This window comes from Pogona vitticeps, chromosome 6 (genome assembly GCF_051106095.1).
Source record: "Pogona vitticeps strain Pit_001003342236 chromosome 6, PviZW2.1, whole genome shotgun sequence".
NCBI lineage: Eukaryota > Metazoa > Chordata > Lepidosauria > Squamata > Agamidae > Pogona > Pogona vitticeps.
This window is the reverse complement of record NC_135788.1, coordinates 50,728,045-50,755,784: the sequence shown is the minus strand read 5'-3', so window position 1 is coordinate 50,755,784 and position 27,740 is coordinate 50,728,045. Positions and strand designations below refer to the sequence as shown.

Below are 27,740 nucleotides of genomic sequence, written 5' to 3'. Positions count from 1 at the left end.
AGTGTTATGCTCCACTGGGTTGAAATGAGATTCTGGCCAATAAGACAAAAGTCAGGTGAAGGGAAAAATATATCTAGAAAAATGTATGGAAAATCACAGCAAACCATGGATATGTGTGTGCCTTCATGAGCATAATTATTATTATTATTATTATTTATTTAATTTATATCCCGCCTATCTAGTCGTGGTGAAAACATAAAAGAAAAAAAATACATGACACAACATAAAAATCAGTGAGGTAAATGTAATTGTTGTAGAATGATTGCAGCATAGGTTACAGTTTAAACATTAAGTAAAAATTATATAAAATATTGTTGAGAGTACAAAATTCAGTATCAAAAATTGTAAAACAGCAGCAATTGCAAAATTATCTCAACAGATGAAATGTTCTTGGCAAAATCTATATTGCTCACCTTGTTGCTTCCTGTTCAGTTAATTTAAACATTCTAAAATCCAGCCTTTTAAAATGTGCATAGAGTTTTAATAATTAAGAAAACAGCAGATGAATACAGACCTACTTAAAAAGGCTTCAGATGGAACATTAAAAATAAGAGTGCTCACTGGAAGGACAGATCCTGAAGCTGAGGCTCCAGTACTTGGCCATCTCATGAGAAGAGAAGACTCCCTGGAAAAGACCCTGATGTTGGGAAAGTGTGAAGGCAAGAGGAGAAGGGGATGTCAGAGGAGGAGATGGCTGTGTCATCGAAGCTACCAATATGAATTTGACCAAACTCCAAGAGGCAGTGGAAGAACGGAGGACCTGGTGTGCTCTGGTCCATGGAGTCATGAAGAGTCGGACATGACTTAACAACTAAACAACAACAAACTTCTTGTTTGTCTAGTGCTCCTCCACTTCTCTTGCTTGTAATGTCACTGGAGTGCACACCAAGAGTCAACTGTTTTCTGCAGAACAACTTATTTTCTAATGACTGGCACTGGAGGATCTCCAAGAGCCAGGCATTTTTATGAACTGCATCCATGCTGAGGCATGGACAATGCCTGGCTCTGAGAGGCTTTCAGAGCCCGGCAATTAGAAAATACAGTGGTGCTCTGCATAGCGATGATAATCCGTTCCGAAAAAAATGTCGCTATACGGATTTATTGCTATGCGGGGCAAAAACCCCCATAGGAATGCATTAAAACACGTTTAATGCGTTCCTATGGGGAAAAAACTCACTGTTATGCAAAAATCCTCCATGCGGCCACCATTTTCGCTGCCCGGTAAGTGAGGAAAGGGCGTGAAAACACTGTGGGCGGCCATTTTTTTTTACCTGGCGGCCATTTTGGAACTGCCGATCAGCTGTGCTAAAAAGATCGCTATGCGATAATTGGTAAGCGAAACAGCTTACCGATCATCGCAAAGCGATTTTTAACTGTTTAAAACATCGTTATGCGATCGCTTTTGCGATCGCAAAACACATTGATATGCGGATTCGTCGTTAAACGAATCGCTCGTTATGCGGGGCACCACTGTATTTAGCTATGGAGAGCAGCAATGGCTCTGGCTGGAACTCAATCAGCAGTGGCCAGTTCACTACATTAATTCCCGCTTGAGGCATCTGCCTCACTTTGACCAAGGACTGGGTCAGCCCTGCTCTCAGTTCCCTGTCTAAAACCCCACACTCAACAATGTTTATCCTATATACAGTCAACATTTCTAGTAACACACCTAACTATAAATGCTAGCCTTTAAGATGCCACAGGATTTTTCCTTGTTTATCATGAACAAGCAATCATTTGTTCTCTCTCCCACCCGCCCATTTCTGTTATTACTGAAAGCACACTGATTTTTACACTTCCTAGTTTTCGGAGTTGCAGCCCCGTTAGTTTGTACAAGCATTTCAATAAGAAATACAAAACAAAAGTGGGGAAAAAAGAAACTTAAAGACTAACTGCTTGTATATGTTAATGTAAACTTTTGTGGAACATTGCTTGCTTGCTGTTTCACTTCTTCCTGCTTTTTCCCTAAACTTTTTCTTAAAAAAATGTGAACTTGGGAAAGATTTTGCAGCACAAAAATGTGCCTTATTAGAGAGTGATTCCTTCTCTCTATTTTAGTGTGTGGACTAACACTCTTGTGTGTGTGGGTAGAGACAGAAAGGTCCTCAGACTTCAAATGTCAAAGCTTTGTGGAGAGGCAGCTGATTTTTTTTTATCATACTTTTCCCCATGCTATCACTTTGTCTGGTCTTTGTGAGGCCTGGCCAGCTAGTTTATCTGTTTCCTTTTACATTTCAGTCCCAAGGACAAATACTGTTTGCTCTCTGTATTTCAAGATGTTGCAGAGGAAGAAAGAGAGTGTGGGAAGAGAAACAATCATAGCTGTTTCTCTTCTGCCCCTCTCCAGATTTTTGCAGATAAAAATACCCACACTTCCTTTGTCCTTTCCCTAGTACGTCAGAAATCCCAAAATAGGCCCAAGCCAACCCCATCTCCTTCCTGATCCAAGCTTTTTAAGAAAATAGTTGACTTAGAAGAAATGTTTTTGAGCCTACCTGATCTTCCCGTCTCCTTGCTTTAAGCACATCTCTCAATTACTCCTTCATAAACAACACAAACCTATGCATGTCTTTTCAAACATAGGTCCTGCTGTGTTCAATGGTAAGTAGGTATAAGAATACAAATAACCTCCAAGTTAGTGGGTATAGGTTTGATACCTAAACATATTGTTTGTTTGAAGTGATAATTACTAGAAATAAAGGATGATATTTCACCCAATCATAGATTGTTGTTGTTATGCATCATCAAGTTGCCTCCAGCTTATGATGTCACTATGAATGACTGATCTCAAAAATGTTCTGTCCTCAACAGCCTCACACATCTCCTGCGAACTCAAGCCTCCTTTAAGGAGTCAATCCAATCCATCCTTTATTTGGTCTACCTCTTTTCTGGCTGCCTTCCCCCTTTCCCAGGACTGTTGTCTTTTGCAGAGAATCCTACCTTCTCATGATGTGCCCAAAATATAACAGTATCATCATTTTTGCCTCCAGAGATATCTCAGGCTTGATTTTCTCTAAGGCCTACTTCATGTTTCTGACAGTCCAGGGTATCTGCAAAGTTCTCCACACTGCCAATGAATCAGTCCCCCCCCCCATCAGCTGTCTTTACCATCCATTCTTCACACCCATACTTTGTGATCAGGAATACCATAGTATGGACACATCCTTGCACTTTATGATCTTATCTAATTCCTTCATTGCTGGTCTTCCAAGTTTTGGTCTTCTGATTTCTTGGGTGCAGTCTCCATTTGGACTGATGATTGAACCAAGATACACAAAATCTTTCATGATTTCAATTTCTCCATTGTCAGCCTTAAAGCTGTGTAGTTCTTCTGTAGTCATGATTTTTGTCTTCGTAGTACTTATCTGAAGTCCTGCTTTGGCTTATTCTTTCACTTTCATGAAAGTCATTTCAAGTCATTGCTGCTTTCTGCCTGTAAGACGGTGTCATCTGCATATCTTAAATTATTTCTTTCCACCAATATCCACTCTTCACTGAATCTAGTCCAGCTTTCCATATGATATGTTCTGCATACAGATTAAATAGATAAGGAGATAAAATGCAGCCTTGTCTGTTGCCTTTGCCTCTTGGAAACCATTCTGTCTGTCCATATTCTGTCCTAACAGTAGCTTCTTGTCTACAATACAGGTTACACATTAGGATGATCAGGTGCTGAGGCATCTCCATTTCTATCAGAACAATCCATAATTTCTCAAGAATGGCTTTGCTGTACACAGTCTATAAGCATAGTCTATAAATCATAAAGTAAGCCAATATAAACTAGATCATATTCAGCACTTGGGAGAGTTACCTTTTGGAGTAGATGTCCCAGCCTACATCACAGTGAAGAATTCCGGGAATTGTAGTAAAAAAAATAATTTTCCCAAGCTGTGTGTTATGTATTATGCTATAAAGCTAGACAGAAAAGGGTGCATTATGGCTAGAGATCAGATTGCTCCAGAGATCTCCTTAACCTGCTTAGACTGGCCAGCAGGTAGCTGAAACAACCTTTTCCCAGTTCTCTAATTTGCATGTGGAACTTACAGCCTTCCAGATGTTGCTGGATTCCCAGCATCCATAAAGCTCATTCAGTGTAGCCAGAGAAAATGGGAGTTCAGCAACATCTGAATAGTCATATGTTCTCTGCCCATATTCTAAATAGTAAAGCTACTTGTTTGAGCTGCTGAGTTTTCATAGCCCATAGCAATCTCTTCAATTACTATGCTTTGTTGTCTTCTCCAGTAGCCATAACGTTTTGCCAATTTCACCATATGCAGTTTAAAAGAGGCTCCCATGAAAAAATACAGAAGGGGGTTCAGGCAGCTATGAAACAAAGCAATACTGTTTGTCACCTGGAATGCAACATCAATAGCTTTGCTCGCACTGCAGTTTGTAATTATGGGATAGATCAAATCTATGGCTTTCCAAAACTTGACAATGTTATAGGGCAGCTGGGTGATAATAAAAACTGAAACAACTGCTGCGAGAACTTTTAGAGGCTGTGATTTTTTAACACTGGGACTCTTGATGAGTGCTCTGGCCACAAATGAATAGCAAATCAGCATGACAAAGAAGGGTAGTACAAAACTCAGAGCTGTTTCCACGATTTCAATTATTACTTTCAATGTTTTCCCAATGCTGTCTGGAAATGTAGAACTGCATCTATTTTGTTCATGGAGCTCCTTGACCTGGTTGAAAATTATATCAGGAATGGAAAGGAAGGTTGCAGCCATCCAGACAAAGGAACAGGTTTTGCTGCATAGCTTAGCACCATGTGGATGACTCAAGGACTTAGAGACAGCATAATATCTATCAACACTGATGCAGGCCAGAAGCAGCATGCTAGCACTGAATGTCATAGTATAGGTAGCAGTAGTGATTTTGCATAAAAATAAGCCAAATATCCATCCATGTACAGCATTTACAGCCCAAAAGGGAAGAGTAAAAAGCAGCAATAAATCAGCAATTGCCAGGTGTGCAATGTATACATCTGTCTTTGTCTTTAATTTCTTGAGGTAAGCATAAATTGCTACCACTAGGGAATTCCCAGGAAGTCCAATGAGGAATACAATGGAATAAAATGCTGGTAAAAATGACTTGTTGAATTTCCTCACTTCTTCTTTGAGACAAATTGTTTCATGTAAACTGTAGTCCAACGTATAATTTGACTCATTGTAATAGTAAAAATACTCCTCTGAAGGATTTATATTGGCCTCCATGGAAGAAGCTGGTGGATGATACAGAAATACCAGTGTTATTTTTGCAAGTTAAAACACATGTCACTTAATTTACAAATATAGAGCAATGCCCTTTAAATAATTTGAATCTGATGTCTGAGTTGAATGCTAGTAGATTTTTTCCTGCATGCATTTGGTCAGCTTGAAACTGTGATGAACACATGGCTGCTGCAAAAAACAGAAGCTGCATCCAGCACTGCCTGAAGGATAGGAGTTAGTGAATCAATACTGAGGCCAGGATCCCCTTAAAGCAGGGGCCTCTAACTCAATTTACCTGGGGGCCGCTGGAGGCAGTGTCTGGGTCAGGCTGGGCCGCATTAGATTTCCCACCAAGCAGAGCAAGAGCCCGAGGAAGCCTCCCAGGAGTTTCCTTAGCCCAGCTGGGGCTCTGAAGAGGAGGAGGGGACACGCGAGCCCTCGTCGCTGGCCACAACCCGCTCTGGCTCCTTCACTACCACCACCACCACCACCAGGACGAAGAAGCAGAGAAGGGAGGGAGCGCTGGTGACAGCCTAGTGAGAGGGAGGAGGGCACGACATAATTTTTTTTTTAAAAAAACCCTCACTTAATCGCCTTGCCAAAGCAGAAAAGCCCCTGTCGGTACCCACAAAATTAAACAGAATGGGGCGGGCTCCCCCACAGGTGCATGCGCGCGTGCACACACAGACACAGACACAAACACACACAGGTCCAGCAACCTTCCTCTGAGGGCCCCCCTCAAAAAAGGTGCACTCAGCAGCAACAGCTACCCCCACCACGACAGAGGAGCAAACTTTGCGAGGCGAGCCCAGGCAGCCTCCAGAGCCAAGGCAACTGAAGCAGGATGAAGAGGAGGAGGAGGAGGAGGAAGCACCCCTGGGTGCTGAGGTGGCTGCTGGCCGGGCTGGTGCTGGGGTTGCCGAGAGAGAAAGACAGCCAGAGATCCGCTTCCCTGGAAGAGGCGGTGGTGGCTGCTGTTGGTGGCTTGGATACGCTCTTCGAGGACGGCCCGGGAGAGATCTCCATTCTCAGGCATCGCTCAGCGGTGGCTTGGGCGCTCAGTGAAAAGGGCCGGCAGCACCCCTCGCTCACTAGCTCTCCCCTAAGACAGTACCTCTTGCATCCTCTATCCAGAACTGCAGCCTGCCAGCCGGCAGACAGGTGGACTGGCTGGCAGGCTGCAATTCCGGATGGAGGGTGCAAGAGGCGCTGTCTTGAGAGAGAGCCAGCGAGTGAGGCAAGGCTTTTTTTGGATGCATGGGTGCTTCAGGGGGGACAGGTAAACCAGAGACCACAAACTACCATCCGATGGGCCGCAAATGGCCCCCGGGCCGCATGTCTGAGACCCCTGCCTTAAAGCAAGGAAATTCAATAACATTGCCTATCAGGCCTACCATACTGCTGGCCAGACACACGTAGGTTCTTATACAGCTCTTAGTCATTGGCTCTCAAGATGTTTTAGACTTCCTGACCATTGGTTATTTTGTTTGGGCTTTGTTTGAGATAAAGCCACAGTATCTGCACAGCCAAAGGGTGAGGCATCCGTTAAGGGGGGGGCGGGCGGTGTCCAGGCCTCCAGCATCAGGGCTTTCCTTCTGATTGTATGTAGAGACGTAACAGATATTTGCATTCACTGAGATTTCTCTTTTTTACAATCATATCCTATATATGCTGCACGACTATTTACAAAAGTGTGTGTACACCTGAAATGTCACCTACACCTGATCATAAAAGTAAACAAAACATTAGACTTCCATTGCAAGTGAATTGAGGGTGAATGTGCTAAGTTACAATGACTATTAAGATACATCTAGTTTTGCCTTAGTAACTGCAAAAAAAGATTTAATTACAATTAGTTATGTACTGTCAAGTCAGAACTGACTTATACGAAGCTTAACAGGGCTTTCAAGCCTAATGAAATATATAAGGGATGGTTTTACCAGTTCCACTCCTCCAATGAGTTTCTATGGCTAATTGGGGATTTGAACTCTGATCTCCAGAGTCCTAGTCCATCACATTATCCACTACACATTGAGTACCTTAGTTCAAATAACAATATATTTATAACTTGTTACTACCAAGTAACTGTGAATAATATGCCATGCAAGTAGGGTAGGGGTCTCCAGTCTAATATGCTGTTACTCTTTGTTGTAATAGCAATGTGTTTATCATTTCATTCACTAAATTTAATGGTCAGAGCAAATAAATTTTAGTAGTGTCAATGGGCTCTTCTCCAAAGAAGTGTGTTTGTTTTCATGGTACAAAAGACTATGGACAAAGGTTTAGACTATGAATAGACACTGACCAATCATAACATTTCAGCATTAAGAGTACTGGATCAGTTAAATATGTTGACTTTTATGGTAAAAATGAAAGAAATCACAAACTTCTCAGAAACCCTCATTGTATAAAGAGAGATGAGTTTATAAGTTATGGAAAAAATATGGGTTTCAGTCACTAAAATAACCCAATATGATTAGGCCACTTAGTTATTTTGTGGTCTTCTTTAGAGATTCAAATGTTGGGTTCCATGGAGATATACTTGGAGAATGGCAACAGTAAACTACTACTCCTGAACATCTCAAAACCTTGAAAATCCTACCAGGGCCTCCATAAGTTGGAATTAACTTGACAGCATACAACAATTTTTAGGATATCTTATGTGTAAGGTGTGTGTGTGCCAAGCTACAAAAAAGAAATGTTACTTCTGTTATATTTAATATGTAGATTCTTAGGAGGGATTACAAAAGTAAGTTATCTTTCACCCCTAATATATCCTTGTTTGGGAGTAAGCTCCACTGAAATTAAGAGAACTCACTTCTGAGTAGACTGTAGAAGAGTTCCATTAATTATGCTATTGCAAATTAACATAGCACATTATCTGATATCAGAATGGCAGACAAGATGATGTATATATTATACACATACAGAGAGAGAGAGAGAGAGAGAGAGAGAGAGAGAGAGAGAGACTTGATGAAAACAAAGAAGTGGACCACAGTGCTGAAACACATAACTTAAAAAGTAACTTTCCATATGGAACCAAAGTTAAAACTATGGTTAAAGTGGCAGGATGCCACTTAAAAATGGATAAGTAGATCTTGATGTGCATGATCTCTAAGGCAATATTAGATTGCATCTAATGCAGTTTCTTGACTACAGCACAAAGAGGATTTCTGTTTTATCATTGCAGAGTGTGAACATGAAAGAGAAGTTGGAAATGGAGTTTAGCTATCCTGTTGATTTCATCATGGGATCCAACATATATCTAGGAATCTTTAGGAGTCTTATTAACTGCAGAGCCTGTTACTGCCAACAGTTTATGGCAAAAAACATGCAAATTAGAAACCAGAGCATAGCATATTTAGAAAGTTAAAACAGTTTTAATGCATTCAGTAATGCTGACAAGTCTAATACATTCCAGAGTAATAGAACCCAGAATAGGTCTACATGGACAAAATCAGGTTTGGTTCAGAATAGAGGGATTCTTCAACTTTTAACTCAGTAGTGTCTCCAAATGTATGCATTTCTTTATCTGCATGAATTCCCATTCTCATTCATTGTGGTAGAAAAGACTTTAGATTTCTGAACACCAAGTCCAGATGGGCAAAACTGATCTTCATAAACAGGGTTCCCTTAGGGAGTATAACATGTACATAGTCCAGGTTTCAGTCCCCAGCATTTACAGGCAAGGCTAGGAACCACTCTTGTCTGAGACCCTGGAAAGGGTCTTCTCATCTATAGAATGGCACCGAGTTGAAGAGACTAATATAGTATAGACTAGTATAGTATCAAAGCCTGGAAACCAACTTTTTGGACTGCAGCTCTCAGAATACTGTAGCCAACAACCATGCTCACTGGGAGTCAATAAGGATTGTAGTTTTTGAAAAGTTTCTTTCCCAAGTTCTGCTATCTAGCTTCCCTCTGCCCTTCAAATTGTTGGACATTTTGCTATGAACTGAACAGATTACATCCTCTTCCTAACTATTAGATAGCTTGCTAAGTTTCAGAGTACAAATATTAAAAACTAACCTGTTTTTCCTCTTTTCAGTAAAAGGAGCTGCTGTTTTGAACTCTGCCTCTGGAATGCGGTTTCTTTCTCTGACTCAGGATTTTTGCTTTCTTTCCAAAACCACCACGCCTTTTTTTCCTCTGTCATTTGACAGCATGACTTGTGCTTTCCTGGAAAACATATTACATTTACTGTAATTTTGAGCTATAGTAACATTTAGTTTGCTACTCCTGATCTGCCTGAAACTTTAGGGCAAAAAGTTCTTTAGAAAAACTTTAGCTGCTGAAATCCTGTTACACAACTTAGAGTGCTAAGGCTGATGGTGTCATCAGCTGTGGCAGTTTTTCAGAAATCAGACATTTCTGATCCCTCTCTCTCCCCAAAGGTCCTGAGGCCCTTGTGGTATTCCTTTCATTTTGAGGAAGCCATTGGGGCTGCAGGAATGGTGATGGTAGTAGGAAGTCTAACTTTTGAAATTTGCTGTCATCCTTAAAATCATTTTCAGAAATTTTAATTTCAGTTTTTGGTGACCCAAGCATAGATTTAGATTAGAGATGGGAATATTTGTATTCATAAATGAATATTAATATCCCCATCTATTTTAGATCTCAAGAGATTTCAGATATTGAAGCGAGGGCAAATTTCCATTGTTATTCGTGCTGGATAATGTTCCACTCTGTTCCCACTTTATTAATATTAAATTTAGTGCTTTTATAATAGGCATTTATAGAGACTATGGTTGTTGGTTTCCATTTATTTAAAGACGAAAGCAGTGCATCTAAAGCAACAGAAGTTGTTAACTGAAACTTAATGTCCCATATATGGATATAAAAAAGTGTTGTAGTTCTAAATATTGTTATAGCATGCTAGTCACAGTCCAAAAAAGTTACTTTTCAAAGTAGCAATTTTCCTCATGACTTGTTAGTGTTTCCAGTTAACTGTTGATGCACATTGGACAAAATCCTATTGCATAACCTGGCATAACCAGGATGAGGAGCCAGAAATCTTTAATTTGAACTAACAGAAAGCTTCCTAGCCCTGTCCCCTTTTCATGTTCCAAAAGGTCCTAGGCAGACTCCCATCCAGGCAGTGAACAAGTTTAGTCTTAGGAAGGTGCACACAAGGGAACTGAGACATTTTTGGATGTTTACAGATCATTTGAACTGGCCATAGGCATAGGGAGATTCCCATTTTCCCCTGGGGAAGCCTTTGGGGATCTCAGGATGTGGAGGGGAAGACTTAAATATTTTTCATAAAACCTGCCAGATCATTGCCACCAGGATTGGGTCTGCTGGTGATTTTTTTTTTCTATTTTAGACTTCCTCTGTGTCCTGAGTCTCCCAAAGGCTTCCTTGAGGCCAAAGAGAGCTCCAAGGAACCTTGGAACCTGAAAGTGGGAGGGATAGGGAGCTTTCAAGTCTTTTAAATTAATTATTTCCAGTGCCCAATCCAGATTACAACAGCATACATTTACACCAACAGAATTTTGCCCACTGACTGGAAATACACATTTACTTGGAAGCATATGATTTTGATGAATGACATGGATTGCGAAACCAGTGTTATTAATATTGTAGTCTCAGAGCCCAATGCTAAAACTGTTAACGGAGAAATCTAATTTGTGCTCATCTTCTAGGAGCTGGAAATCCAAACTGCAAATTTGCTATTGTGATGGTCAAAGATAAAAATACATCCGCATCCAGGTAAGAAACAAGTTATTGGTTTAAAACAGCAAGGTGGGATGGTAAGCAACATGATTTGCCAAAAAAAAAAAGAGAGAGAGAGAGAGAGAGAGAGAGAGAGAGAGAGAGGAAAAAGTAACATCCTCTAACTCTACTTCTTTGTCTTGTGTCAGAGCTACATTAGTGTCCAGGCTAATGTCCCAGTCTGTAGATGTATGCATTTAGTTCACTCATTTGATGCCTAGGGAATCTGTGATGTCCAGATGTGTCTGGGCTCTAGTTCCCAACAAACGCAGCTGGGAGGGCAAATAATGAGACATGATGTGAGTTGTGGGCAACAACTTATGCTGAACTGCAGGTTCCACATCGCTCCTTTATAGCCTCTCCTGCTTTTGTAATGAAGCTCCAGGCAGTAAACATAAGGGACCCAGGCAACTTCTACCCAGGCAGTGATTAGGCTTAGTCATGGGAAGGTGCATGCAACTGAATGGAGAGATCTTTGGAGGCTTCCCTATAGTACAAATGATTTGCACTGGCATAGGCATGGAGGCAGGATAAATTTAACTGGAGTTAGATTGGGGTGACTACAAACACCTGGATTAACAGTACTGTAGTCTAAAATGGTATACAGTATCTCTACAGTTAACTTGTGTGCAAAGCTGGGAGCAGCAAATGGTGACCCTTCCCAAAGTCAAGGTGCATACATAGAATTCCAAGTTGGTAAAATTATTTTGGTACATTCAAAGTTCAGAAGTTTTTCCCCCCTGAACTATAGTTCCCAAAATCCTGCAGTGCCCAATCTAGCTGAAAGTTTCTGGGAGCTATAGTCAAAAAAAGTAACTTTACTGTTCTCTTGTTTTAGCCAGGACCACCACCCTCCGCTAGGACTATGTGCAGTGCCTACTAATAAGGTCCTGAGTAATTGTTGATGAATAGACATTTAGAAATCATTGTGGCATGCTGACAGACTTATCTTCATTTTTTAAAAAAATACGAAGCATTGGTTTCTGTTTCCCTTTTCATTAGATATAAGCAGCACAGTATGATAATTGTGCCAATGGATACACCCGGAGTAAAACTTGTAAGGCCTCTTTCAGTTTTTGGATATCTTGGTGAGTAAGGCTTGTTCAACATCCAGTATTGTATTGCTCCAACTAATTAAAAGTCCAATTTGGCAATGAATTACAAAGCTAGTCTACTTCAGAGATGGGCCAATACACACTTTTGGTATTGATTTTGTACCTTGATCTGCCAGCTCTGCAACTGCTCAGGGTTGAGATTCCTGGAGGTCATCAGATTTGCTTACAAGTTATATATGTGGATGTGGTGGCTCCCAGTGGCTTCGACAGCTTTCTAATGTTTGATAACCAACACATGCAACAAGTGATCTGAACCAGTGGAGCCAAGACAACAGATAGGTTGATAGCCAAAGCCCAGAAACCTGTTGCTTTTCACTCTGCATGAAAGAGAAGCGAGCACAACTAACTGAAGAGGCACCAGGTACATTACTGGTCATGTGACAAGTCACATGACTGGCACCTCATCAATCAGCTGTGATGGTTTTTTTTCCCAGGAACAGAAAATGAATAGGATACTACTCCAAGGGTCTGGTACTTGTAGGTTTCCTTCCTTCTCCTTTTCTGAAGTCTCTTTTTGTTCATACTGTCCTAGATAGAGTAAAAAAACCTTTTCCATAATGGCTGTGCAAACGTAAAAGCCAGCTCTAGGGACTTCTATAAATAAGTCTACATTTCCCCCCTCCTGCTGTATCCATCAGTGGATTGCCTCAAGTATTAAAGAGTGTTACTTTTCTTTCTCTGACTATCAGATTTCAGAGGAGGTGTTCCTTTTAAATGCCCCAAGCTTAACACTGAGGTGCTGCATTCTGCCAGCATACCCACCTCACCATGCCAATAATCATAATATTTTTAAAACATTAGACAAATTCAAGGCATTTCATGACATAGGAGCCCTGATAGCAACACAGAACACTCATGCCAGGCAATAACTATTCTTCACTGCTGTCCAGCCTAGAATCCCTCTGCTCTGCTTTGCAAGGCTTTCACGATAAAGAATAGTTGTGTTGAGTCATTAAAGCCAACAACTACATATGTTTCAAACTAGTGGAGACTATGAAGCCCATTTAGCTCAGTGGTTTAGGCGAGCCAGAGGTTGGAAGTTCAATATCCCATTATGCCTCTTTGACAGGGGCTGGACTCAAGGATACCTTCTAGCTCTGCAGTTCTAAGATTATTATATTTGCACTCCTGTGCTGACATATTGAAGGAGGAGGAGGGCTGGGAAGGAAGATTGTAGGATATGCGATTGCCATCATGAGGTTAAACAGTGTACTGAAAACCAGTGCATTATTTATTTTGTGTGGGCTGCTTGTTTGTTCTTAAGATGCCAAATAAAATAGTTTTTTAAATCCGGGCTTTTGTTTGCTGGACTGTACATCCTGTGTATACAGAGAATGACCGATATCCTGCAGTTTTTGAAAATACTAATGCTAGCAGAATTTTTTACCTCCATTTACCCCTGTCTTTGTTCCCCCCCCCAATGTATAGATTATTTTCACGGGGGACATTTCGAAGTCCATTTTAACAACGTTCGAGTGCCAGCCTCCAATTTAATACTTGGTGAGTCTCAAGATTTTGCCTTCTTGGAGAGTTCCTGAGGAGCCCAATGTGCATCTGCCAGACTTTGTCAGAACTTCTGTAACTTTCCACAAAACTGTGTGGAAAGAGGGGCTTTTCTAGGTTCATGTACCAGTATTTGGGGGTATGAAAAAGAAATGTGTAGAATGCAGCTAAAATTGACTTTGTGTTTTTGCTGGCAAGTAAACATGATCTTCAGTGGATCCACCACACGTGGGAAAGGGCCAAGGGCCCTATACCACCCCATGGCGGAATCGCCCCCTCCCCCAATTTGGCCTTATTGCACTGGGGCAAATAAAATAAATCAGTTGGTCCTCACCGTCTCTTTTCAACCTGTACCTGTGTGGGAGGAGCATGTTGAGAGTAGAAGATCAGCTGCTGGGAATTATGAGAAGTTTTAATCTCCTCTGCTTGCACAGAATAGGCCACAATCACATCAAGTTCTTGCATACTATGTGCAAGAGAAACTGAAAATAAAGTTTAGTTGAATGTTACAGTTCTTCTTAGTGGCCTCTGTGAATCACACCCTGAGTGATCTGCGCCTGTGCGCAGCCTCATCGGAAGATTCTAGAACTTCTGCGGTAGCAAAAAACACATTAGAATAAGCCCCTCCCTCCGTATAAGTACCTTGGCAGCAAGACTCTCCCTTGTTTCTTTCAACCGCTGCATTGAGAGCCTTGTATTCTGCTTCTGTGATTCGAAAGTGAGAGAGTTTTACTCTTGATTCCTTTTTCTTTATATTTTTTATTTATTATAGATCATACATGTATCAAAGTTACTGTTTTTCTACCTTCGTTTTTCCGCTTGGCCTTTGGCCGTAGCACCCCCTCCTCCTTCCAACTATTGGTTTTTTTTTTCAGTGTGCTAGCTGTCTCCTTCTTACACTAAGCCCTTCTCCCTTTCATCTGAACTGTGCTGGATGGATGACTCAGGGACGTCATGAGTTTCTAACAAAAATCCTTTAGCTGGTAACAACTTGCTTATTCCAACAGATTCTGCCTCTTGCTTCAGAGACATCATGCCATTAACTTTCTCGTTAAATCATAACAAATCCCCCTCTCATTGCATAGGGGTAGAACTCAAGTCTCTGTAACACCACCTCTGTGAAATGCCCAATTCTTCAGGTACCTGACCTTAGGTATCTGACTTTATTGGAGAAGGTAGAAAGCCCAGCCCTGTGATTTCCACACTTTTTTGCCCACATTTGGTCTCAGTCTTGGCTTGAAGGAACTCATCCCACTCAGTTTCCCAGGATGTTCTGGGCATGGCTTGTTCTCCTGACTCTGAGCCTCCTGTTGCTGCCACTCTCCGAACTTTTTCATCTTCCTCCTCCTCCACCTAACAAGCTTCTCCCTCCAGCTGCCCCCTTTCCTTTTTATCTCCTCTCCCTTTCCCGCTAAAATGATGCCCTCTGGTGGCTCCTTCTTTGGGTCTTTTTGCCCCTCCTCATCCACAGTCCCTCCTCCAGGGTGGGCATCTGTCCCTCAGTGTCTTCGGCCAAGGAGGCAGATGGTACACTCTGGGAAGTGCCCCTTGGGGTACTCCCAGCCTCCCAGTTCATTCCTAAGGATGCTGTACTATGAAATCTTGCAGCAGAGCTGGAGACAAAATAAAGCTGCACCTTCATGGCATACCTTTTTGGCATTATAATTCTTCCTGTGCGACTCCTGCACAAGGTCTCACCTAAACAGAGCTCTCTTTGCATCCATGACACTTGTAGTTTTCCCAGTGTCTGTGACTCAGTGTTGAAACTGGTGTCAAAGTGGTATAAATGGCCTTACTTTCTGGGGTGTTTAACACCTCCGGTAGTAGTAGTGTGTTTGTTGTTGTTGTTCGGTATTATTCTGATTTGCACTCGTGCATGATCTCTATTATTTGTGGGTGTGTTGCATGAGGCAATATCTCCTTGTGTAAATGTTTCCACTGTGGTCTCCACTCTGTCTCTCCTGTTTGTCGTGCCAGGTAACATCTTGTAAAAGTAGTTGGGATTTCATCAGTTGCTGCTGTCAGCATTTCTGAATGCTTTTAGTTTTGCTCAAATGTGGACAGGCTCCTTATAAGAAGACTGATACTCTAAAACATCAGCCCCAATGTCACACTTTCATTTTTCATTTCCGTAAAATGAACACATGCTTTGTAAATATACATCATATGCCTGGAAATATGGAGATGGTGTTTTGTGATACAGGAGAAGGAAGAGGATTTGAAATAGCACAAGGAAGACTTGGTCCAGGCCGCATCCACCATTGTATGCGATCAATAGGCGCGGCTGAAACTGCTCTACGGATCCTGTGTGAGCGTGCAGCACAGAGGACAACATTCAGCAAGAAGTTGTACCACCATGTGAGTTTCGTCTCTAATTTTCTGTGCCTTTCTATACACACAATACATTTCTTAGCTCAAAGGTGGATCAGATCCAGAGACCGAAGAAGAGAATTAGGATTCAGAGCACGTTACTGATTATTTATACCTTAGTCGGTAATTGGTAAGCTTTCACAAACTGAATTTACAGGCTATAAACGCAAACCCACATCTCCAATCAACTTGGATGAGTCCACAGTTTAGAACATTATGCCGGAGTTATAAACAAGGTATAGTGCTATTTTGTTTTGAGAATGTTAACACATGGGGTGAAAGTGGCTGTTGTGCACCCCCCAAGCACACCCCTCATTATTAAGATGTTTACCACACTGCTGAAATGTGGTGGCACAGTGATAGAGGGAAAAAAGGCATATTTTACCTTTAAAACAACGCATGTTAAAAACATGCACCTTCTTTTCAAATTTGTAGAAAAATCCTAACATGCAGCCTTTCAAGTAGCAGTTTTAGTTTTTAATTATCTCTCACTAAAGCAAAAGGTGTACATTATGAGTTTGAAATGTTCATTGGTCCCATTTTCTCAAGGCACTGTAGAACTATTATGAGCAATTGAGTTCTTAGGTTCATGGCTATGAGACCAAAGTTGGATATCCCTCACTTTTCTTTGTTGTTCTGCTCCTACAGGAAGTTGTGGCTCACTGGATTGCAGAGTGCCGTATCGCTATTGAACAGGCAAGACTGCTTACGCTGAAAGCGGCCAACAAAATAGATACACTGGGCAGCAAAGAAGCCAGAAAAGAGGTAATGGAATAAACTTTGAAGTGAGAGGCAGTGTACATAAATTTCCACAGCCCATGGTAAGACCATAGTATATATTAAAAACAGCTCTGTGTATTTTGTGAAATGCAATGGTTTGGGTCCTTGGAATAGACCCATTGCAATCAATTTTAGTTATGAATAAAGTTATACATTAGTTAAGTTCCATTGGCTGAAATTCATTAGTAAGTCACAACTAGAGTAGGCCCATTGAATCAGTGGGGATTGGGTGAATCAACATCTCTGTAAGTTCTATTGATTCAGGGGGCTTAATTTAGTTGCAGCTTACTACTGGCAAGAGAAGAAGGGGACGACAGAGGATGAGATGGCTGGACAGTGTCTGCGAAGCAACCAACATGAATTTGAGACAACTACGGGAGGCAGTGGAAAATAGGAGGGCCTGGCGTGCCCTGGTCCATGGGGTCACGAAGAGTCGGACACGACTAAACGACAAAAACTGGATTTCACTGGGGTCTGGCCCAGATTTGACTAAGCTAAGTTTAGTAGGCTGGATCCAGTCTGCTATTTTCATGGTAATGTACCTGCAAGTTGTAAAGACAAGTAGTAGATCTTTACAATAATTCCCTCCCTCCCAAAAAAGAGGTTACCTACCTGTAATTCTGGTTCTTCGAGTAGTCCTCTGTGAATACACACTAATGGGCGCAGATTAACCCATTAGTGTGTGTTCACAGAGGACACGAAAGAGAAAAGAGGTTACCTACCTGTAACTCTGGTTCTTCGAGTAGTCCTCTGTGATTTCACACTAATGGGTTAATCTGCACTCATTAGTGTGTATTCACGGAGAACACAAAGGAGAAACAACAACTTTTCAACTTTCAAGAAAGTGAACAGAATGTGACTAAAATGACAGGATGACTGACTGACCAGCCATCCATTTATTGGGCCCAGGACAGCATGTCTCCCTGATCATGGCAATAAATTAGCTTAGACTGGGCGGTAGTGACTGGCCCAAAGTTACCCCATGAACGTCACATGGCTTGAAACATGGATATTGCTAGTCTTAATTAGAGACAGGGGTATTTGTATTTGTATATGAATACGCACAGGTGGCATTACGCACATGAATACACACATGGGGCCAGATGATCCACTCACCAATATGTTGCAAACACAGACTGCGCAATTCTACCAATGGCTCCGCAGCACGCAATCTGCTTGCCACTTCTGGCAGGAGGACAAGCCTCACTGCAAGGTTGAGAGTGGATTGTGCGCTGCGGAGCCATTGGTAGTCGTGCCAATCACGTCAGATTGGTGAGTGTAACCGTTAATGCCACCTGTGCAGGGATATTCGTATACGGATACCCCCATCTCTAGTCTTAATCTTTTTTTTTCTAACTATATGACAGGCAACATAGAGCTTGTAGTGGGTGCTCTCAAAATACAGTGGTGCCTCGCTTAGCGATCGCTCTGTTTAGTGATGAAATCGCATAGCGACACATTTTTTGCGATCGCTTTGCGATGTTCCCTATGGGGGAATTTCGCTTTGCGATGATCGGTTCCCAGCTTAAGCCTCAATTTTCGCACAGCTGATCGGCGGTTTCAAAATGGCCACCGGGGAAAAAACATGGCCGCCTGCTGTGTTTTCCTCCCTTAAGAGGCACCAGAAATGGCCGCGCTATGGAGGATCTTCGCTGAATGGTGAGTTTTAAGCCCATAGAAACGCATTAACTGGGTTTTAATGCGTTTCTATGGGCTTTTTTATTTTGCATTGCAACATTTTCATTTAGCAGTGGTTTTTCGGAATGAATTAACGTCGCAATGCAAGGCACCACTGTATAAAGAATGACTGGAAAATTGTATTTATTTGATTGGTCTTTAATTATTAGCTTTTGTTAGAAACATTACTGGAATTTGTCTTTTAAGGCAATCTATGGATGGAAATACAGGAATTCTATTATTCTACTAAATCCATAACCCAAGGACACATAGTATATCTACTAATGGAAGAATGTTCTGTTACTTCTTGCTGAGAGATCCCCTAGGATAGGCAAGTTATAAACAGAAAGGAGAACCCCTATTTTATATCTACTCTGGGTGAAGATTCTCCTTTTGTTCCTGTCAAAACCTAAACTACTTTTTAATGGTCTCTATGATTTACATAGTTGTGCCTCACTAGATGATGATAATCTGTTCCACTGAAATCGCTGTTTAGCGAAATGATTGTGTAGCGAAAAGCATTTCCCCATTGGAATGCATTGAAAACTGTTTAATGCGTTCCAATGGGGAAGAGTCGGCGTTGTCTAGCAAAGATCGGACATAGGAAAGCCGTTTTACGAACCACAGATCAGCTGTTTAAATCGCTGTCTTGCAAAGCTTAGGTCCCGAAAACACCTGTTTTGCGAGCACGGAGGGAGCTGTCAAAATCGTCATCTAGCGAAAATCAGTTTGTGAAGCAGGGACCAAACATTGTCCAGCGAAATTCCCCCATAGGAACCACTGTTTTGCGAATCGCTATAGCAAAGTCAATGTCTAGCGAAAAAACTGTCATGCGGAGTAACTGTCTAGCTGTACAGTGGTGCCTCGCGGGATGAAAAACCCGCAAGATGAATGGTTTTTGTGATTGCTGTGGTGCATCGCAAGACGGCTTCTTCTAGAAAAGCTATACAAGATTCAGGAAGAGGGTGCATCCTTTTTAAATAAGAACTCCCAACTAAACTCAGTAATTGTTGAAGCCTCTCAAGCCACATCTAAAAGACTATCTCATTCAACACCTATAAATAAAGGACAAAAAACAAAACAAAAGGATCAGATTGGAAGGCATATTTATTCTGCTTCTGCTCTGTGAATAAAAGTAGCCAAGTATCAAGCTGCAAATGGGAGCCTACCATCACTTTATTTGGGATAAAATGCAAACTTTTGTACAAAGTTTGCCAGAAGATAAATGGACATTAGCCATGGCATTCCAGCAAGAGGTTCTCATGCTCGCCAACCAACAGATCCACTCTGCAAGACACTCCACAGACTGTGCTGCAAAGAATATGTCAGCAGCTGTTGTCCTATGTAGATATGGTTGAGATCTTCAGGCATACCAGATGAATTTACCAGATGAAGATTTACCATTTGATGGAGAAGATCTTTTTAACACTCAAATTGCTATCATGGAAGACCTATATAAAAAGTGAAATATGGCAAAATGCATGGGTTTTATGCATAATACTCACAGAAACACGACAGAACACCCTGGAAAAGGCAATACACTTACCAGAAAGGGAGATCTGCGGAAAAGCAAAGGTCTTTACAACAGTTCTCCAGCTTCTACAAACAAGTATGATAGAAGTTTAAGTCAGTACAGTGGTACCTCGACTTAACAAACGTCCCGACTTATGACCAGCTCCGGCCCCAAAATTGTGCTTCGACTTGTGGCCGGAGCTTCCAGTTACAAACAGAAAAAGACAGGGAAAAAGGTGGGAAATTCAAATTGCTAACTGTTGGTGGCGAAGAGGCTGCTTCTTTGTACTCTTTCGCCCCAGCAGTTAGAGTGAGTGCAATCGGAGGAGGCTTCGGACTGCCTGGTAAGGTGCTGCTTTCTGCTTTTTAAAAACTGTTCTGGGTGGGTTTTGCAAGGTGGTTTTGGGCTGGAGGGGTTATATTTCTGTGCTGTGATGGGTCTTGCTGGATTTCTTTGTTTTTTGGTTCCCCCCCCTTTTCCGATGGGTCTTCAGGGGTTTCCTTGTTTTTTGGGATTTTCCCATTTCTGATGGGTCTTGGGGGGTTTGCTTGCTTTCCCCCCATTTCCCATGGGTCTTGCTTGATCTGCTTGCTTTTTACTTTGTTTTCTTTGCATTTGCAATGGGTCTTGCACGCTTGATTGCTTTTTTGCTTTGTTTTCTTTGCATTTGCAATGAGTCTTGCATGCTTGGTTGCCTTTATCCCCCCCCCCTTTTCGGCCAGCCAGAAGGGATTAATCACATTTCCGATGGGTCTTGCAGTGATTTTTTTTTGTTTTTTTCTTCGGCCAGAATGGGTTAATTGCATTTCAGTGCATTCCTACAGGAAATGTTGCTTCGAGTTACAGCCATTTCGAGTTACGGAACCAATTAAGTTCATAAGTCAAGGCACCACTATAACATCTTATTTAAAAAAAGTGACAAAGACACGGATAGTAAATTTTGACTGGAAAACACAGGAGAATGAGCGTATACCAGCAGATTCTAAAATTTCAAAGCACTCAAATTTTCAATTCTTCTTTAGTGCCTTATTATAACAAGTGACACTCAAACAACAATGATCATTAGGTACTCACCATCATAGCCCATAGTGGGAATGGTGTATTGATAGCACATATTTTATTTATTTATTTATTTGCAATATTTTTTAGCCGCACCATTGCCAGTGGCTTCTGGGCGGCGTACAACATTCAAACCTAAAAAACATTAAAAACATTTTAAAAGACAATATAAAACATCATATATTAAAACAATTCTTAAAACATTAGAAATTAATAAGTCCTGCTGCTCATGTGGCCAGATAGGGAATACTGTTTAATTAAAATGCTGGCTGAACAGAAAGGTCTTTGCCTGGCGTCAAAAAGCCAAGAGTGTTGGAGCCAGGCACCCTGTTTAACAACGAATCTGCATAATGATTAAGTTTCTGCGATCGCATTGCGATGTTTTGAATGGAAAAAATCGGCCGCCCGCTGTGTTTTCGCCTGGATTCCTCGTTTACCTGGCAGCGAAAATGGCGGCGCTATGGAGGATTTTTGCTTTAAGGTGAGTTTTAAGCCCATAGGAACACATTAAACGGGTTTTAATGCATTCCTATGGGCTTTTTATTTTCGCATAGCGACAAAATCGCTTTGCAGCTTTTTTTTGCTGCACGGATTATCGTCGCTATGTGGGGCACCACTGTACCTTGATTTGATATATCTTTCCAGTAAGGACAATTGCACTCCAGATTGCACCCACACAGGTGGACATAATGACATAACGAGGGTATAACTGTGACTATCCACTCACCGTCCACTGCTGCCGTAGACTCCGCGCTCCCTTCCAATCACTCCGGAGTGACTAGTTGGCGAGCCACTCTTCGACCTGGCGGGGAGGCTTGTTGTCTCATCTCCTGCCAGGAGTGGCAGAGCCCACAGTAGCAATGGAAGGGTGACTGGACAGTCTGGCCCCAGGGGTCCATACCCTCATTATGTCCACCTGTGTGGGGGTATTTGTATCCGTGTATGAATGCCCCCATCTCTACTGCAGATGCTTCAAACAGAAATTAAATGCAGATTCATGAATGGGGGCTGTTGGACAAGTTTTATAGACTCAACCCTGAAGCAGAGCTTGCCATAAATAGACCTTTTTGCTACCTAAGAGAAGAAATTGAAATATATTGTTCTTGGGCAGGCAAGGGACTCATCCATGCGGTGTGTGCGTACATTTGTACAAATTTGGTCAGGTGGCCTGATGTACTTGTTCCCTCCCTGTTTATCAGACAATTGTAAAATCAAGCAGGAAGGCACAAACACCCTTCCACTGAGTCGTTGATGGTCATGACAGCCATGGCTCACAACCCTGCTTCTAATGTCAGTGGACAGTTTGAGACTGCCTATTATTTCAAATATTGTGACATGCCACAAGGGGCATATTTGTCATCCACACATGGAGATATTAAAATTGACAGTATGGAGAGTTTTCCATGTTATTATTATACATGGAGGAAGTTAAAGGAATTTGCAGAATCTATTAATGAACCATACTTACCAGTGACTCTACACTGATCATTCATTGTCTGTGATTTTAACCCAGTTGACAGAGCTGCCATTTGAACCCATGGCTTCAGCTCATTTGCATTTTCTCACTTACAAGGTTTCTATTCTGGTAGCCATAACTTCTGCAAGGCAAGCAAGCAAGTTAGCCTAACTGTGATGTGACAAACCATGTTTGCAGTTTCATAAAGACCTTGTTTACAGACGTTTCTTTTCTTAAAGAAGAGAACCAACCATTAGTGCTATCTTTGTGCTTTCCAACTTTAGTTTCTCCCTCATTTGTTATTGAGGAAACAGAAAAGGTGAATAAGTGTGTTACATACAGCACTGATGTTACCTGTCTGTCATGGGTTTGGAGGGAAAGTTCCATCCTATGGGGAGTGGAAGGCGGGACATCAGGAGGAGGGGCTGTACTGTATATATATGTGGAGCGTGTGTTGAGACGCTGGGATGTGACGAAGCAGCAGCTGGGAAGAAGAAGCTGGTGTGGGAGTCTGTGTGTCAGACAGGGTACTACTGTGTGTCAGAGTACCAACCTGATAGGTTCAGGTGTCTGTTGGTCAGCCAGAACTGATAGGTTCAGGGTCTGTGCTTCAAGTTAAGGGTTCTGTGTGAACCAAACTGTATGCATGTATGAATGAGAATAAGCCACGTTACTTTATCTTATTCACCTGATTATTTTATTTTCCCTGTGTGTTGTATTTAAATAAACCTTGTTCTTTTATTTGTTTAAAAATCCATCCCTGGTCTGTGTGACTTCTTATAGGGAATGGTTGGTGGCAGCTTAGTTAACGTGTGGCAGATCCCAGTAGGTCTGGGTTTGTCACATTGATTGGTGTCCAGCGTGTGGGATACGACTGGTCCAGTTGTCCAGTGGTCCAGCAAAGCCTTGGCACGTGTGCCCAGAGCAAGGGGGGTCTAGTCAGGGACAATCTGAGGCGCGTAGGTAATCTTCTAGGTGTACCTCAGGGGGAGGTGCGCTAGTGGAAGAACGTGCCAACTGGGGAGACTAGATTAGGGTGCTCTGAGGCAGCCTGTTTTTGGCGGGAAAAAAGCTGAGGCAAAACTGTGAAATAGCAGTGAGCTAGCTTGCCAGCTGAGAGGCCCAGCAGAGGGGGGTAGACTCAAACTCGCTACTGTTGCAAGTTAAGTGCTGAAGAACGGCAGCAATCTATAGAAAGCTGGTTCTGAGGCAAAAGAGAAAAAAAGTGGTCGTTTTATTTTGAGGCTTGACTTTTTAAAGCAGCCTGTTCTGAGGGGGGATTATGCCCCTGACTCGAAGCCAAGTGGCAGAAATGGGTGAAGTGAAAGACCCCCAGGTTGACCAAGGTTCTGAGGATGAATTTGGCTCAGTGCAGGGTGACAGCACAGGAGAGCAGAACCCAGAACTTAGAAAATTACTCCTAGCCCAACAGCATGAACTGAGGGTGAGGGAAATGGAGGAAAGATTGGAGAGAGAGAAAATGGCGTTTGAAAGGGAGAGGGAGAGAGAGAAAATTGCTCTGGAAAAAGAAAGGATGGCGTTTGAATTAAGAAAACTGGAACTGATGAACCAGAACAATAATAACAATAGGGATTCTGAGGGAGGCCAATTGTCTAAAGCTGACCTGAAGAAATTCCCTGTGTACCACAAGGGAGATTGTCCTGAGGTGTTCTTTTCCCTAGTGGAAGGAGCGTTTGTGGACTTCTCAGTGAGGGAAACTGAGAAGATGACCATCATGCGATCTTTAATCAGTGGTAGCCTGGCTGAGGTCTATGCCGAGATGCCAGAGGAACTGATGAGAGATTTTGCAGAGTGTAAAAAACTGGTGTTTGCAAGACATGGGATAAATGCGGAACAGTTGAGACAAAGATTTAGGTCAATCACCAAAAAGCCAGAGCAGACTTTTACCCAAGTGGGGGCCCAATTGGTGAGGCTGCTTGAGAAATGGCTATTGCAGGAGGGGACAGAGACCTTTCAACAGCTTAAAGATTTGATAGCGCTGGAACAGTTCTATTCAGTTCTCCATGGGGAATTGAAGTTCCAGGTGAGGGAAAGGAAACCAAAATCTGTGGTAGAAGCAGCCGAGATCGCAGATTTTATTTCGCAAATAAGAAAGCCCTTGGGTGAGGGGAAATCTGTAGGTAAACCCAAAGAAACCTACAGCAAGTACTCTCAGGGACCAGGGAAAAGCCAGCAAGGGGGAGGGGCCCATGGTGAAGGGAAGCCCTCAGACATGAAACCAAGACCTCAGATTTTGGAGGGAAAACCAAAACAAGATGAGAGAGAATCAAAATACACCAGAAAATGTTATTTCTGTCAGGGAAAGGGCCATCTAATCTCAGAGTGTGAGAAATTAAAGCAGCTAAAAGGAATGGTGCCTCAGGAGTCGAGTGGGACCAAGCCAAAAGCTGTGTTCTGTGTCCAGAAAGAGCAAGGCTCATTGTCACTGAGGGAGCCTGTTGCCATGGCTACTCAGTCTGGAACAGCTACCTCTGCTGATCAGGCTGAGGAAAATGGTCCTCTTGTAGAAGTCAGGCGCTGCCTGTTGGTGAGGACAGATTCCCAGTTGTTTGAAACAGCAGGGGTGGATGTAGGAATACTTGACCGTCAGTATCGGGGGCTGCGGGACACTTGTTCTCAGGTGACCCTGTGCCATCCAGATATTATTCCTAGGGAATATGTAATCCCAAATGAGAGCATGAAGGTGGCAGGGATTGAGGGGCAGATAATCTCCCTGCCAGTAGCGGAGGTACCTGTGAACTTTCAAGGCTGGAGGGGAGTTTGGCGGCTAGCGATTTCATCGACTCTGCCAGCAGCCGTGCTCGTGGGAAATGACCTGGCTGAACATGTGAAACGGGTGCTAGTGATTACACGCTCACAAGCCACCACGGGGACAGTTCAGGGGGGTAATGATGAGCCAGAGACGGAAGCAGGGGGGAGTTCAGAAGCTGTGGTGGAAACCTTAACCACAGACAGCAGATTTGGACAAGAGCAAAAGGCAGACGCCACTCTCCAAAAGTGTTTTGAACAGGTGACTGACGCCCAGCTAACACCTGAAACCCCAGTGAGATTTCTGGAGAAAAAGGGGATTTTATATAGAGAGACCCTGAGGAATATCTCAAAAGGGGGAGATGGGATCAGAAGTCAGCTAGTGGTGCCTGAAAAGTATCGCCCCATGATCTTACAAAGGGGGCACTCTGACATGTTTGCTGCACACTTAGGGGTGAACAAAACACAGCAGAGAATCACACAGAATTTCTACTGGCCTGACATAGGGAAGCAGATCAGGGAGTTCTGTAAACAATGTGATGTGTGTCAAAGGCAGGGGAATAGCCGCGACAGGACCAAAGCAAAGTTGTGCCCTTTGCCTGTGATTGACACTCCGTTCAAATGCATAGGGGTGGATATTGTGGGACCTTTGCCCAAGGCCACAAAGAGGGGGAACAGGTTCATTCTCACCATTGTGGACCATGCCACAAGGTACCCTGAAGCCATACCCTTGACTAACATTGAAACTAACACAGTGGCAGATGCCTTGGTGGGGTATATGTCCAGGATGGGATTTGCCTCAGAAATAATCACAGATTTGGGCGCATCGTTCACATCAAAGCTCATGAAACGCTTATGGCAAATCTGTGGAATTAAGCACAAGGAAACCACTGCCTATCATCCTGAAAGTAATGGGTTAACTGAGAAGTTCAATGGGACTCTAATGCGCATGATTAGGGCTTACTTGGCAGAGAATCCAAACAATTGGGACCAGAAGCTGCAATCCCTTTTGTTTGCTTATCGATCAGTGCCACAAGCCAGTACCGGGTTCAGTCCGTTTGAACTTTTGTTTGGGAGAAGGGTGAAAGGGCCCTTTGATTTGATCAAACAAAATTGGGAGCAGATCGCCCAGGATGACCCACAAGACGTTGTGACATACATAGACACCTTGATGAAGGACCTAAAGAGAAACCTAGAGCTAGCAGCAGAGACCCTGCAAGCTCAAAAGGTCAGAAAGAAAGCTTGGGATGACCAGCAAGCCGGGGAGAGGCACTTTAACCCAGGGGAGGGAGTGCTTTGGCCCAGGCCCTGCAGAGAGAACAAACTGCAGCTGGATAGCCCAGAGATTAAATACTTGGGTCACATGGTAGGGGGAGGAGTGATAAAACCCCTGGAGGCCAAAATAGAAGCTGTTCGTGATTGGCCCAGACCCAACACCAAGAAAAAAGTCAAATCATTTCTTGGGTTGGTGGGCTACTACAGAAAGTTCATCCCGAGGTTTAGCGAGATTGCGGCTCCGCTGACCGATCTGACGAGGAAGAAGGCTGATGACCGCATCCCGTGGACCAGCGACTGTGAGGAGGCGTTCCAGAGGTTGAAGCAGGCGCTCATCAACTATCCAGTGCTGCGGGCTCCAGACTTCGACCGGGAGTTCATCATCTACACCGATGCGTCTAACAGCGGGGTAGGAGCAGTTCTGTGCCAGGAGGATGAGAATGGTGACCAGCATCCAGTGTCCTACCTGAGTAGGAAACTTCAAAAAGGTGAGAGACATTTGGCAACCGTGGAGAAGGAGTGTTTGGCCATAGTCTACGCGATCCAGAAGGCCAAGCCTTACATCTGGGGAAGACATTTTGTTCTGTGCACTGACCATTCACCACTGCAATGGTTAAAGACAATGAAAACCCACAATAGCAAACTTATGAGGTGGGCTTTAAACCTACAGGACTATGACTTTGAAGTGAAGGTGGTCAGAGGGTCAGTGAACTGTGTTGCTGACGCCTTGTCAAGAAGACCTGAAGATTGAAGACGGCGAAAGAACATGGACTATGTATATATATTGATGACAAAAGGTTAAATGTACCTGGGTTTTTTGAATTTGGTTTGTATGAATAAAGGTAAATTGATGTAATGTATATGGTAAATGTTTAAATGCCTAATTGCTATGGTTAACTTAGAATGTAAGTATAAGTAAGTATGATATGGTATGTATAACTGTTGTTGTGTGTTTTATCCAGGTTGTTTTTTGGTGAAAAGCACCTTAGCTTTCCCCCTACAAAACAACTTATAAAGAGGGGAGGTGTTACATACAGCACTGATGTTACCTGTCTGTCATGGGTTTGGAGGGAAAGTTCCATCCTATGGGGAGTGGAAGGCGGGACATCAGGAGGAGGGGCTGTACTGTATATATATGTGGAGCGTGTGTTGAGACGCTGGGATGTGACGAAGCAGCAGCTGGGAAGAAGAAGCTGGTGTGGGAGTCTGTGTGTCAGACAGGGTACTACTGTGTGTCAGAGTACCAACCTGATAGGTTCAGGTGTCTGTTGGTCAGCCAGAACTGATAGGTT

The 27,740-nt window shown here is 42.8% G+C and overlaps 2 protein-coding genes across 3 annotated transcripts in view; one reads left to right on the top strand and one right to left on the bottom strand.

The window, feature by feature from the left end:
• Positions 1-27,740, top strand: part of ACAD11 (acyl-CoA dehydrogenase family member 11) — a 69,341-nt gene that overhangs the window by 38,168 nt on the left and 3,433 nt on the right. The window contains exons 14-19 of one of the 2 annotated variants that reach the window (XM_073003499.2): positions 10,862-10,928; positions 11,934-12,019; positions 13,475-13,546; positions 15,753-15,907; positions 16,568-16,684; positions 16,978-19,457. In XM_073003499.2, coding sequence (XP_072859600.2) covers positions 10,862-10,928; positions 11,934-12,019; positions 13,475-13,546; positions 15,753-15,907; positions 16,568-16,684; positions 16,978-17,280 — 800 coding nt within the window. In that variant the 3' untranslated portion in view covers positions 17,281-19,457. Of the gene's footprint in view, positions 1-10,861; positions 10,929-11,933; positions 12,020-13,474; positions 13,547-15,752; positions 15,908-16,567; positions 16,685-16,977; positions 19,458-27,740 lie in introns of those variants that run through there. The other variant, XM_020804567.3, reaches the window with a different exon arrangement.
• Positions 230-9,318, bottom strand: ACKR4 (atypical chemokine receptor 4). Its single transcript, XM_020804571.3, has 2 exons — positions 9,246-9,318; positions 230-5,227 (listed from the first exon to the last, which is right to left on the bottom strand). Exon 2 carries the CDS (start codon positions 5,217-5,219, stop codon positions 4,155-4,157), a length of 1,065 nt encoding a protein of 354 aa, XP_020660230.3. The 5' UTR covers positions 5,220-5,227; positions 9,246-9,318; the 3' UTR covers positions 230-4,154.